The sequence below is a fragment of the Lissotriton helveticus genome, chromosome 4_1, assembly GCF_964261635.1.
Source record: "Lissotriton helveticus chromosome 4_1, aLisHel1.1, whole genome shotgun sequence".
NCBI lineage: Eukaryota > Metazoa > Chordata > Amphibia > Caudata > Salamandridae > Lissotriton > Lissotriton helveticus.
In genome coordinates, this window is record NC_136063.1 from 150,388,500 (window position 1) to 150,403,464 (window position 14,965).

At 45.5% G+C, this 14,965-nt stretch overlaps 1 protein-coding gene across 1 annotated transcript in view; it reads left to right on the top strand.

Moving 5' to 3' along the window:
- The window catches only part of ARHGAP39 (Rho GTPase activating protein 39), an 854,292-nt gene that overhangs the window by 329,780 nt on the left and 509,547 nt on the right, over positions 1–14,965 (top strand). Inside the window, exon 2 of the mRNA XM_078686621.1 lies at positions 2,516–2,950. Within this exon, the coding sequence (XP_078542747.1) occupies positions 2,516–2,950 (435 nt within the window). The remainder of the gene's footprint in view (positions 1–2,515; positions 2,951–14,965) is intronic.

The following is a 14,965-nucleotide window of genomic DNA, read 5'->3' on the forward strand; positions in this document are numbered from 1 at the left end:
GCCGCCGCTCCAGGGGGCCGCCGCCTCCGCACTCCACCAGACCCGCACTCCACTGTGCCCCACGCTGTGGCCTCAGGACCTCCGGAGCGGGCACGTCTCTACTCCGCAGTGGCAGCGATGCAGGGAGCCGCCATCTTGTCCCCAGCCGTCTCGGGAACCTCTCACCCCTCAGCGTCCGGTATATTCGGCGTAGCGGCGCTCCGACCCCACCGGAACAGACCTGTGGGCTGGCTCCGGGATCGACCCGATTTCCACGGGGATCCCGGGTCTAAATCAGGATGAAAGGCGGATTACAGGGCTGAGGGTCGGGAGCCTCGCTAGGCTGCGACCGCGTCCATCGGCTGCTAGCCACGCCCCCCTTGCCATTCATTTCATAGACAGTTTGCTGCATCCCAAAGCTTCTAAGCTAGGCAGCCATCTTGGAATGGGATTATTCATAGTAAATCATTTGTTGTATCGTTTTCAAATGTTGCCACATTTAGAATCAACATTCAGCATTTTGGTTCGGTACACAATGATAAACTTGGCACAACACAATATAAAGATGGCTGCCCAGTATTATGAGAATGATATTATGCATAGTATATCATTGCTTAATTGTTCCAAAAAGGCCGATTCATTGCTTCTAACCACGGCAGCCATGTTAAACTTTACAAATGATACATTATGCAATACAGAATTCAAGAATGGCCCGTTATATAGAATATTAACTTTTTTATTTGCCTTTTTTTTCAAAACATTTGTGAATGACCTTCCTTCTACTTGTATTGTTTTTAGAAGATGCTCAGCATTGTACTTGTAATTTTCCTGCTTAATGTGGTTTATTTTCTATTTAGAGTTGTTATGTAGCATAAAAATATTACATTTTGTTTCTGTTTTATTGAACCGGTTTCTGTTTTTGGAGAATGTGGTCTCCCTACTATTTGCCTGCAGCACTGCAGTGTTAAAAGTTCGTGTAACTATGAGATTAAGGCATCTTGTTTTAGCTGGTACTGGTCAAAAACTTGAACTTTTCTGCACTGGGCATTGGCACTTTCCTGCAGTGGCATGGTACACAAGACAGACTAAAGCTACAACTAGAAATCACTGCCTCCGTGAATCAGCGAGCGCACAGCAAGCTGAGTGAAATGTATTTATCATATAAGGGCTAGACTTGGAGTGGAAGAAAACGTATTTTCCCTGCCTTCAGTAGTACAAAAGTAAATTATATCTGGTGCTCATGTGTCATCGATTAAATTATTTTTAGTAATCTGATCTTCAGGGCCTGGGCTGCAGGTGATACAGTACCTAGGGAATGCTGTTGTTAGGAGTATCAGTAGGGTATGTGTTCGTAGGGTGTGTTTTCTGAGAACTGGGAATGAGATTTACTGTGACATAAAGAAACCTTCTCTTAACTCCACCCTTGCACTTTCCTCATAATCTCTGGTGCCACACTGTCTTGGAGTTCTTTGTCCTAGGTGGTGGTCACTTAGTTTGGTTTCATATATGGGGGGAGGAGGATCTTTGAGTTTGGGGTAACTCTAATTTATGGGATCCTCTAACATGCAAGACATTGGAATGTAGATTTCAAATGTAGAGAGAGTCAAGCAAACATATATAACAGGATCTATACATTGGAAGCTCACCGTGCAGCCATGTGAAAGATATAATTAACCAGACGAGGGCAAATGCTGACCACAATCAGGGACTAAACAAAGCACGCCCGAGCAGTGTAAGTGAAAGTAGGGATGGCAAAGACGCAGCAGATAATGACCATGGGCGATTCATGCGCGGATGGAAGGTACGGCCTGTGCATTCCATGTAGGATGCATTGATGATGGCGCCAGTCAGTAACCTAGACAGACGCTTTGACAACAAGTAGCGTTTTTAGGTCTAATTTTGAAAGCTTAACTGTCAAACTGACCTGTTTCTAACAGTTTACACAGGGTGGGCTTTGAGCCTGGCCCTTTCAACCGTTGGATTTATTCAAGCAGCTTCTTTCAGTCATTGGCTGGAGACTTTGCCATCATGTCTTGGCTCTACATAGTGGAGTAGGTCTCTCTCACCTAATGGTATTGGATGTCTCGCCTGATGGTATTGGCTGTTTTGAGATTATCCTTCCACCTCCACTTCAATGCTTGCAGGGAACTGCATGAGGGACTACTTTACCAATGTCTGCTGGCACCCTCTGAAGTGTCTCGCCCTAATGTGCTAACGCTGCATGAATGAGCACATTAATCCCAGACCTATTGGTTTTGTTAGCACTGTAGATGTAATAGACATAGTACTCAAATGGTGGAGGTATGGTATTTAGGCACTGGTGTCAGATTTAAGGAGGTCCAACAATTGTCAGACTAGAAAGCAAGATTTGGAGTACATTTGCATATTATGACAACCATGTTTCTTTCAGACAATAAAAACCTAGTGCAGTTATCTAAACTTTAAGCTAAAACCTGCTGCCTGTATAATATACATTTGCCTTCTTGAGTGATAGATACATTGCTTCAAATGTTGTTTCTTCTTTTCATATCCTCAGGCTCGAATGGGTGGAAATCATCGAGCCGCGCACCCGGGAGTGCATGTACGCCAACCTCATCACGGGGGAGTGTGTGTGGGATCCGCCCCCCGGCGTCCGGATCAAACGCACCAACGAGAACCAGTGGTGGGAGCTCTTCGACCCAAACACTTCTCGCTTCTACTACTACAATGCCAGCACCCAGCGGACAGTGTGGCACCGGCCGCAGAACTGCGACATTATCCCGCTGGCCAAGCTACAGACGCTGAAGCAGAACACAGATTCGCCCCGACTGTCGACGGAGAACAGCCCCAGTCGAAACAGCAACATCAGCCGAGATGGGAGCACCCACTCGTCACTGGAGCAGGAGCTGGAGAGCAGCGACAAGGCCCCCGAGCCGATCAAGACCAACCGTCTCTCCAGCCATTACTGCATCGTCAACAACGAAGCAGACAGGTAATACACTGGCCGCTAACTTATGGACGGAATATGCCTGTGTCTTGGCTGCTCTTATGTTTTTGTTCTAGAGAAAAGGTTGAGTTGGTACAGGGAGTGTGTCCTTGCAATTCCACCATCAATTGTTGAGAAGATCATCTGACCTGGTCATGCGTGTGGTCAGTCCAGAGCAGGTGAAGCAGGAGTATAAATGTACCCCATGATAATCTGCACACCATAGAGCCCCTCTTTTGTAGCCTGTGAAATGATTCAAATCCACAGTCAAGGCTCGAGAATATACAGCATGTTCAAGATTGTGCAGTAAAATCATCTAATTTGCCAACGTGCTGGTCCCCCTGAAAGATCAAGCGCAATGCGGCACTCGTTATAGAGTTGCTTGACATGAGACAGACTCACGACTTATCCAAGGGACTTTGCTACTGGGGAATTTCCTAATATCCCTATAGGTCAAGTGGGGATCCTGTAAGGCTTTTGGTCAGTAAAGCACTGGGTGCACTGCCTCTATAGACGCACGAGAGTTTACAGAACACATGAATCATAAGGTGCAAAGCCGGCGAGTGGAAAGACCCTAGAACCACCCCGATTGAGTAGATGAACTACCAATGAACTAACTAACTTTGTTACCGGTGCACTCAAATTAATAGTATACAGATTGTTATGTAACAATCAAGCATTCGGTACAGAAGAAAAAGTGACAAAAAGTTTTCTCAGACGCTCCAGTGGAAGGGTAATTCGTGGAGCCCTTTAATGGATCATACAGCCAGCCGACACGTGTTTCATCGCACTCGCGATTCCTCAGGGCTAGATGGCTGTGTCGAGATCAGAAGGTCGCTCAGCTGGTGATATTTCCGACCCAGCCGGGCCCGTGACCGTTGGCATATATGCGAATGGGATAACGGGGTAATGTTCTTTGTGCTATCGTATGATTAGCGGGAGCTGAGATGCCCGGAGATCACAATGTCAATGATTCGAAAATAACGGAGACGTTGAACACGGTACTGTTCTTTAAGGTATTTTCATGTCGGTTCTCGTCGGGTGCGACTTGAAAAGGACCACAGGATACCCCAGGCCTGTATCAGAGCGGGAGCGGCGTGTGACGCGTCCTCTCTCCGGGCTCTGTTCCTGTTTTGTCACTTTTTCTTCTGTACCGAATCCCTATAGGTCAAGGCTGCTTATGCAGATCATTGAGCTTGTGATTAAAGATGATGATTATTATGGTTACTGTTACTCTTGTTGTACATCATGTTTCATTAATCTGAAGATGAGCCCAACTAAGTGCAACTAACACACTCCAAATTGGCTTAAACGGATCCATGGCTGGAGATCTTTTAGAATGTCTGCTTCCAGCAGGTATCAAAGTACCATCGCCTTTAAGTCATAACGTTGTACTGCGCTTCTGCTTGGAAAGTTGGAGCTTAAAAGCATTGGTTGTATGCACATGCACACAGCTTAAATTTGGATTATTTTGTTAGGTCTCTCTGTATGTATTGGAGATTATTGTGGGGAATTATTCTTGTGTTCAGAGTGCTACAGAACATAGTGATAGACTTTCACTGAAGCTATAATGCAAGGGGAAACGGTCAAGCAGGCCAAGTGTGGTCTGTGGTGTCCCATCACATACTGGCTTGGATATATGAGGTCTGCTGTCCACGGATCTTTTCTATATTTGTATCTTTTCAAGCTCCTAGAAGTCTCAGAATGAACACCAAATGCCCGGCTTCCCACGGGGAGAAGGTCTCTTGTGGCTTTTCCGCCTTTAATGCTAATATTTCTGTTGGCTGTCTTTTCTTTAGCTGCAAAACTTCCCCATCAAGAACTTGTGTTGTCACTGTGTTTCTTGGCTGTGGTAGTCATTTTTTAGGTCGTAGCCTACATACAGTGCAGCTGTCTGGTTTGCTAATGACATCTTGGGGACATTCTGAAAGATTCCCTGGGAATGCATTCCGCCTGTTGCTTACCATTGGCTTTGGGGGTTGTAACTCACATGTTCTTGCTTTCTGTTTGGTGGCTACGTTTTGTTTTAGGCTGTCCAGCTTGAGTTCGGCCCTTCCCTTGTTCAAACTCTATTTACTGAATTCTTCCACTAATACTGAATTTCTGTAAACAAGCCTTTACATCTTGTACTTATCTTGTCATATTTTCTGTGTATTCAAAAATAGAAGTCAAATGTGAAGCTTTGTCTTCCAGGGAGCTCGGTGTTTACTTTTCCTTCTCTGACTTCAAAGTCAGAGGATTTATGTGACAATCATTCTAGCTACTCAGGTTGTGCAGCACAGTGTCTTTTTTTCTATCACAAAACAAAATTTAAATGTCTGTAAATTAACTGTGTAGATATTTCAGAACATGAAAAGCATTTTTTGGTAATTCTGATGTGTGGTGAAAACAAATATTTTAATATATTCGAAACATCGATATCGTAAGTGATGACATTTCCACACAATATCGTTTGTGCACTGTATACTTTTATCAGTTAAATTGTATGTCTGTGTGAATGTAATGGTCATTTCAATTCAAGATTTGTTGTTTGTAACGGCAGGGTGCTATATCACCATGCATTCCCCACTTTACCCCACTCTACTTAGCACCACTCCACAGCACTCTATTCTGCATCAATGCACACCGCACTCTACTCTGCACCCCTCCACTCTACACCACGCCACACAACACCTCTCTAGTCTATGCCAATACACTGTACCCCCATACTACTATACCATGCACCACTGCACTCTTTGCCACTACTCTGCACCATTGCACTCTACAACTCTCCACTTAATGCCACTGCACTCTGCCACTTGACTCTTCTCTTGAACAATTTACTGTCCGCCACTTCACTCAACGCCTCTCTATTCCAGTATGCGCATATTCCATTCCACTCTACGCCACTCCACGCCACTCCACGCCACTGCAGTCTACCCTGCGCCATTTCACCCTACACTGCTGCAAGCTACTCCTCTCTTTGCCACTTTACTCAAAAGTAATACACTGTACGCCACTTTACTCTACGCTAATCTACTCTGCACCATTGCTCTATATGCCACTATATTCTACTCTGCAACACTCTACACCATTGCACTGTATGCCAGTTTACTCTCCACCACTTTATGCCTCTGCACTCTACCCTAATGCACTCTATGCCACTCTGCTCTACACCACTGCACTGTATGACACTCTACTCTGCAGCACTGCACTCTCTGCCACTTAACTCTTCATCACTCTACTCTGTGTCACTGCACTTAATGCCACTGCACTCTACTCTATGCCACTCTACCGCACTCTATGACAATGCACTCTACGCCAAAGCACTTTAGGCCACTACACTCTACACCACTCTAATATACTATGCACCACCACACTCTGCGCCACTCCACCACTGTACTCTACACCACTCTACTCTTTGCCAAAGCAATCTATCCTACTGCACTATACGACGCTGCACTCTGCTCTGCAAGACGGCACTCTTTGCCACTGACCTCAACGCCACCCTACTCTATGCCACTGCACTCTGTCACTGAACTCTACTCTGAACAATTCATCTCTATGCCATTCTACGCCAATGCAATGTATACCACTACACTCTACACTACTATAATCTATGCCACGGAAGTCAACGCTACTGTACTCTACACCTCTGCACTCTAGCCTGCATCACTGCGTTGTAACCTGAACCACTCCACTCTACACCACCTTACTCTACTCTGAAACAATCTACTTAACGTCACTGTACTCTACGCCACTCCACTCTATTCCATTGCACTCTACGCCTCTTCAATATACTCTGCAAGATTCTACTGTGTGTCAATGCACACTACGCCAATGAACTCTACACCACTTTACTCAAGACCACTCTGTCAATCTACTCTGCACCACTCTACTTCAGTCTACAACACTCCGCTCTTCTCTGACACTCTACTCCATCCAATGCCGTTTCACTCTACAACACTCTACTCCACTCTAAGCCACAACTCAACTTTACAATGCTTTACCCAAATCCCTCTACGTCACTCTGTGCCACTTTACTCCACCTGTTCCACTGCTCCACTCTATACCACCCCCACTCAACTCTATGCCACTAGACTCTGCCACATTCTACTCCATTCTGCCATTCCACTCTCCTACTCTACGCCACTCTACGCCACTCCACTCTACGACAATCTCCTCCGTTCTCCATCACTCTGCTCTACAACACTCTCCTCCACAACACTCTCCTCCACAACACCCTTTATGCCACTTCAATCTACACTACTACACTCTATGCCACTCCACAGTACAACACTGTACGTAATTCGACACCCTTTCCTTCCCTCTACAAAACTATTCTCCCCCAAACAATCCACAACACTTTACACCACTCCACTCTGTCACTCTATGACACTCCACTTCACTCAACTCTGCACCACTCTACACCACTTCACGACTCTCTATGCCACTCCACTCCAGTTTATGACCTGCCACTCGCTCTCCTTTACCCCACTAACTTTTAGCCATGCTGAAGAGCAGCCACGTTGGTGCACAAAGCCAATAGCTCTTGCATCGGCGAGACCTAATGGCTTTGGCAATGCTTGTTTATTTTGTGATTGGACAGCTACATCGAGTGGCAAGATTTTGCTGTATTTTTACGAGTGATACAACTTCTATTATTCTCTAGCAAATCATCCTCTCCAGTGCCGGCTACTGACTAGGCCCAAACAGGGCAAAATGTTGCACTGAATGTTTGCATTTGGCTGGTGTTGGGGATTATTTGTTCATTAGCTAATGATGGATTCAGAAAAGCCTCCTGCACGCAACTTTTTGGATTTTACCTCCGTCTAAGAGCGTGGAAATAGATGTAATGCATGGGTGTCAATAGTGAAAGATTAAAAAATGCAGTAATACATCCCAGTGGTAAAGTGACGGTAAAGAAATAAGCTATCAAGGTGCTTTTGGAATTGAATTTGTAAAAGTGTTCACAAGATAGTGACAATTAATCCATCCTGAGTGCATCACACTTCTAGCAATACACATATATCTGTGCGTGCAGGACAGTTTAACCTTCACTGTTATGATTCACACGTGCATGTACGCCTGCTGCACCACCGTGAAAGGGAGCAGTTGTTTCAAATGTCTACTTTTCTTAGATCTGGGTCTTGACGTCACAGCTGTCAAACAGACCTATTGTAGCAATATGTATAGAGTGGGCTTTGGCTTCCCCATTCTCTACCACTAACTTCTTTCAAGCAGTCCACTTGCAGCCATTGGCTGGAGACTTTTTCAATCATGTCTTGGCTCAGGCCAGTGACGTATTCATCGCTTACCTAACACTAGTGGCTGTTGGTTGTATCCTTCCTCCTCTACTCGAGTGTTTGCATTGAACTGCATGAAGAACTACTTTACAACTATGGTTCTTTCTGTTTCCTCCAGCTGGCTCTCTCTAATGTGCCAATGCTGCTTGCTTTACCAAATTAGACCCAGACCTGTTGGGTTGCCAGTACTTGTATTTATATATTTAAAGAGGTTTCTAAAGCTCAAACGTGACCGAAGGTATCAGAAGCTGGACATGGCAATCAGTTCACATATACATAGAATCTACCAATGCAAGTAGTTTCGAAGAGATTATGAATGGAAGTCGTTGTTAGGTATAGTCTGAAGAGAGGCGTTAATAAACACATAACCAGGTGGCTCAAGTAATATCATTAACTCTCAGGCGACTGTACATCAAGTTGATGTCGGATTAATCTATAGTTCAACCAGTAATGTCATTATTTCCATACCGACATAGAGTCTGCAGATGGACCTTCGTCATGTCCTAGTTGGAACAGTGCAGCTACTAAAAGCATAGGAGTCTGTAGTCAAATACCTATAGTGTAGAGCTACTCAGGTGATTTTTTTTTTTTTGGTAGAGTTTTATATAGCGCGAACTAGACCCGAACTGAATCAGGTATCGGAGCGCTTTACATAGCACCAGTTACGTTACATGAGGACACGCATTCATTTTAGGCAACGGGGAGATTAAGTGATTTGCCCAGAATCACAGGAGGTTTTTGGCGTCGTTACCGAGACTCAAACCCAGATCCCCAGGTCCGAGGTCGAGCGCCCTAGCCGTTACGATGTCTGGATAGTCTGTAGCTCAACAAGTCGTCTAGGATTCTCCATAGCTGCCAACTGGACTATTTTTGTGACATTGAGTAGTCGAGTGGTGGCGCCCACGCCAGAGAGGTCTCTCGTTGTATTATCCCTTGAGTACAGGAATAGATTGATGGCGGGCCCAACCTGGGGTGCCTCGTGAGATACGGTGGATTGTCATTGGCAGAACTTGTTCACCTCAATAGTTTAACTGCTTTTCGAATGAGACCCCTGATGGGTTGGTGTGAATCTCAGGTGGGAGGGAGTCCCAGATTTTGGTGGCTGAGCCAGAGAAGGTTCGAGTGAAGAATATACTTTTGTTGTATTTAGAGGTTTCGATCGGAGGGAGCTGGCGCTGCGCTGTGAATGGTTGCCATCCGAGAGGGTGCATGGCAGGTTCTTCAAGATGTCGATATGTATTGCTTCATGTGTCCTCCATGCAATCTCGAGCATGCTTCTGGCTTCGATGCTGAGCCACTGTATCGATATGAGCGACAAAGTGATGTATCGTTTGCCACCTTGGTGAGGATATCCTAGCAGTGGGTGAACATGGGGTTTCACTGGACAATCCAGCCAAGGACCAGAAGCCAGGAACCAAAGTTGAGGGAGCAGCTGCAAAACTGCTTATGCAAAAAAGGATACGTATGTTATGGTTGAACATAGAGATGAGCTGCCATCATACTATCTTCGAAGTTGACAATACTTTATGGTGACGGTGCGAATGCAGAGATTGTAGTCTTTATAAGTACGTGGGGTACAAGCTGCATAACATGGTCTAATTCCATGGACCGGGCGTGATCCACAAAGAAATGCATACATCTCTCTATGCTAGTTGTGCGCTGCAAATTGAGATCTACAATGTCTTCCCTCGCTCACAAAAATTGCAGGCATCTACATACAATAAGTTACAAGTAAATTTAAGTAATTGTGAATTAAATATCTGGCGTCGGCACACACTTCGGTGATCTGCCTGTTTGCACCGTCTAGGGGATCAGAGCGATTCTGCGTGCATAGGGTTAAGAAAATAGAGACCTTTTCAAAAGTCCTTTCAAGTTCCCCTTCCCTTTCATAAACAGTGAATGACTTTTCCAGAGAAGCTACTTACTCATCTCTCCGCTGTTCCATTGAAAATCTGTAATACTGGTACATTTCCTGACATATTCTGCATCCCTTTATCTGGATCATTCGAGCGGAGCTGCACAGGAGAGTGATGAGAGTGGGAGACACGTTCAAAAGTTAGTTAATACCAAATGTTAATTTTTTGGGCCTTCCTCTCATTTGCATCACTCGGAACACCAGCTTCCCACAAATGGTGGTCAATTGCAACTAGGGCTCCCAGCTTCATAATATGTATCTGTAAAAATCAGTAAAAACGGAAAACTGGGAGCTTTAATTACAACTCTGGATGTTCTCTAACGTGATGTAAATTCTGCCCAGATGGCCAGCACCCACCCCTGCTCGCAAAAAGTGGGGTTTGCATCGCCAGAGTTGACAAACCTTATTTTCTTTCGAAAATGACGTTTATTAGCAGTGCTTCATATGAGCCGATGTTGCGTTTTGTACTCCTTTTTGGGACCGGAACTTAGTTTTCATCATCAGACTTTGACTCAGAAAAAGGCAGAGAAAAGTGAAAATTAGGGAAAAAGAAAGATAGGACAACAGTGGCAAAGTGAGAAAGCAGGGATGAAAAAGAACCAGCAAAAGTGAAATACAGAGGCAGGGAGTGAGGCATGAGGTGGAGCCAAGACCGGACCTCCATCTAATCAGCTACATGTGAAATGCCGGTGGTGGGCTTCAGTGAACACTTTTGAGGCCTAGCATGTATTCTTTTACAAATTAAGCACAGTTTACGCTTTGAATAAGCTTTGTGAATTGGACCCGGTGCCTTCTGTGGGGTGTCCTCTAAGTACTGCATGTGCTACGGAGATAGATGTTTCATGCTCCTCCAACCGAGGAATCCTGTGATGTTGGCCGCCAGCTGTGATGTTGGTCGCCAGCGGCCTCTGTGTTTGGTCCATGAGCCAAAGCATCAATGCCCGCCGCCTCTGGGACCGTGTGCAGGCTGCTCCCTCTGCTGCTAATCTTCAGACTCCTCGCCATGGCTACAAGTGGGATCCGAATGGCATTGAATCCTCACACGCTTGGGTGGCTGCCAGCTTCAGCTGAGCAGGGATTAACAAGAGACCACCACTTGTGAGGCCTGGTGGGAGGGTAGACCTCGTGTGCCAGTGGCGTTCTTGGACAGCAGGAGGCTGCTGGATTCTGCCACCCTCCCCATCGAAGGACTGGGCATGCGGACTGCAAATTCTGCATCTCGCCTCCCATCAATAACCGCATTCACGCGGCCGCCTCGACCCCCAAGGCATGTCTCTGCCACTTACGCCAAATTCTGATTAGCAAAGAAATTAAATCGGCTTTGCTGTCCATTCCAGACTCTGTTAATCACGCCCGCCCCTCTGGAGGATTGCTTGGCGGAAATTGAATGGCTTAGTGTTTACGCTCTTCAGTGGTGTCTACTGGTGAGGACCACCTTAAAGCAGCCTCACGGCATTAAGCTTGCATGTTCTGATTGGCTACCATAATCTGATTCAGGACATCTGCACAGTTAAAGATGGTTCTCTTTTATGATTGCTCATGGCCGCTCTGTGGCCAGCTCTTAATGGCAACCATGTTTTTGACACTATTTGAAAACATAAACCATGCCCCGTCCGCCACGCAGGAGGGTGCATTCTGTGTTAGCTGCACTATTGATCTTCCCGCTACTCAAGAAGCATTGAACGGGCAGAACGGGCAGTAGATCTTTCTCTGTTGGGACAACTAAGATCTGGAGCTCGGTTCCTGCAGGAATATGAACAATTGGCAACGATCTAAAATTTCAGAGATCTAGAAAAGCCTGGTGCTTCTCAGCTGCGTAGCCGCAGGATGTAGACAATGCCCTGGGGCTGCTATTCTCCCACTTTTCAGCAACAAACCTTGCTTATGTGCATCTATCCGGTCAGTGCAACATGTCTCCAAACCTCATGGTCCTCACCTTCATGCGAGCCAACATGCAACCCGCACCCTGCCAACCATGGATTACATTACTACTTTAGAAATCTGTAGGGCCTAGAGAGGATCGCATTTCAAAATGTTGTTGAGGCCAACACAGCTTTTCCCCTTTCTGAAGTTGATCACATGAGGTGGGTAATAATGCGCTATTTACTGTGCTAATTCAAAGAACTACTGAAGCACCAAGAACCAAGGTAAAAAAAAAAGTTTTGTTTCCACCTTTATGCGTTGCGTGTGAAAAGGGCCATAGTGGGTTTAGACGTAGGTGACTTTAAAGCGCTAATTTAAAAAATAATGGGCGTACTTAGATTTTACATGTACTATGTCACAAGTCTTATTGCCATCATAAGAGATGTACAGAAACTGCTAAAAAATGTTGTCGCTTCTGGTTCGAGATGCTCTCCTTATAAACAAAGTTTATGAACTTGTTAGCAGTAGGCGTTTATTCCAGCCATACTAGGTCAAACTGATAGTTTCATAGGACACACAAAGTAGTCTTAGCTCTTAGACCGCGCCCACATGAGAGACCACCCGCACTCTCCCCCCCGACCCCCTCTGTTGACATGGAACATATGTGGACTGTGACCCAACTCAATGGAGCATTTTTTATTTATTTTTTGGTACCTCAGAAGGATGGAAGGCCAGGTGGACACGCAGGGATTCAAATCTGTCATCATGTGGTCAGAACACTGATGCATCTGTGACCTGAGCATCAGACTCATCCAAGAGAAATTGTGGCCAGTAGCAAAAGATGTACTTGTGAGGGTATTTGAAAGTCAATCTCTGCACACCCCTGCTTTGTATACAGTGAAACTCTCTGCAATGATTCTTAAAAATTATACAAATTAAATCTCAGGCATGGATGCTGACAGTTGTGGGCCTTCCCTTGAAGGTGTATTCTAAGGAAGATAGATACATGGTGAAATCCGAGAGTGAAAATAACCCATGCTTGTTCATACAACAGCACATTTAGAATTGTGACTTTCGGGATACAACCACGATGCATAGTTTAGAATATCTGGGTACAATGGCGGCACAGCAGCACGTGCATTCCCTGCTAGGCTACATTTCAAAGGGAGTTTCCACATTGAAGGCCTTTTTCTGTGCACCATTGTGAGTCTAGCAAGGCTCGAGTTCCCTCTGACCCACTTCCCCCTCACCTTCCTTCCTCTGATTGGCTGCCGCCTATGGCTGCTGCATTCGATATCTCCCCCGCCGCGCTCACCCCTTGATGCCTGTTATTGGACAGGCCCAGGTTGTGTTCATAGCATCTTCCTGGAATAGATATTTACTTAAGTGTAGCGGAAACGTTCAATGTCTATAGATCACGGGGAAAGTGTCCCACCGCGCTGCCATATTTCACAAAAACTGAGGTAGGACTACAATGTCACATCCAGGGTGACTTAACCCCTTGGGCGCGGGCGCGATCCTGCACCTGTGCGGCCGTTTTGAAGAGTGGGCGGGTTCATGACGGCCCCCAGCCGTCATCAGCACACGCACACCGTGATGCATGACGGCCGGGGGCCGTTATCAGCATGGAAGGGGTTAAAAGAAGGCACCCACCAACGTAGCAAACACAGACTAGGAGGCACGAAGGGGAATACATTATATACAACTTTAACACAACCGTCGTAACTTATAAATTGATTTCAGAAATGGCGTGAACCTAATCCTGCTCTGGACCACACAAAAGTGTGTTCACTGGACTCCCTCTAAAAATACGGGACAAGTGCTGAATTTGGTGAAAACTGCCAAGACAAATGGCCAACACCGGGACTGTCCCAGCAAATCCGGGACACCTAGTCGCAGGGATCCGTGGCAGCGACCCTGGCATTGTTTTCAATTTCGAGTCTGTCCTTTCATTAGCTTTATCACCAATTTCTTATCACAGTATTTTAATACTTCGATTATTTACTGGCAATCTTTATTACTCCTAGTTCTAAAGTTCCCACTCAGTAGTTACCAGTTAAGAAGTTCCAACCTTTGAACAGGAAAATGTGCTGTTGTTTGGAGACCTACATTGGAAACTGCCCTTTCCGCCTCACATGGGTGGTATAATTTCTACAACATTTGTAGGACTTCTGGTCGTACTAGTCCTTAGGGGGAAAAAGTGGGTTTTAGGGACTGTGACAGGGAAAAGGTAGGGCTAGGAGTAATAAAGGTTACTGATAAGTAATCAAAATATTACCACACCTGTTCCTCATCCCAGTCCTTGCTACTTGAGGTGGACCATATGCGAGGGATTCAGCCAGCAAGTGCATTAGAATGTGAGTACTCCCTCAATGGTCACCCTCAATGACAACCCGCCCTCGAGAACCCCCTTTCCGGTGTGGGAGGTCCCCCTTCTGCAGCCATCTGCAGCAAATGTTAGATGGAAGTCTGGGTGCGGCCTTCATTGGTACCTTGGAAATGTCTCCTTAAGGACTAATGACTTTTTTTTTTTAATTACTTTCAAAGTTTTTTTGTTTTTTTGTAATTCAGCAATAACCTGAGCAAATTCTTATCAAACAATTCTGATCATACTGCCTCCTCGCTCATTATGCTGACATCACAGTCTATCTCTATTAACCGTCCTCCGCCAGTCCTGGCTCATACTTTTTTTTTGTTAAAAGACAACCATCCAGGAATGGTTAATTCTGACAATAAAGATGCCTCGGCTGAAAGGGAAAGGAGGGACTCTTTTGTGCTGTGCAGAAAGTGACAGAGCTAAAGATGAAACCCGCCTGATTGGCAGGATGCCTGCTACCTGGAACAAATGCAAATGTATGCAAACGGTTAATTTGCAAATGTAAAGGCTGCTTTGAAGCTCGTATTGTCTTTAATTGATGGAGCCACTTGAAGCTTCATGATGATAAATATGTATTATTT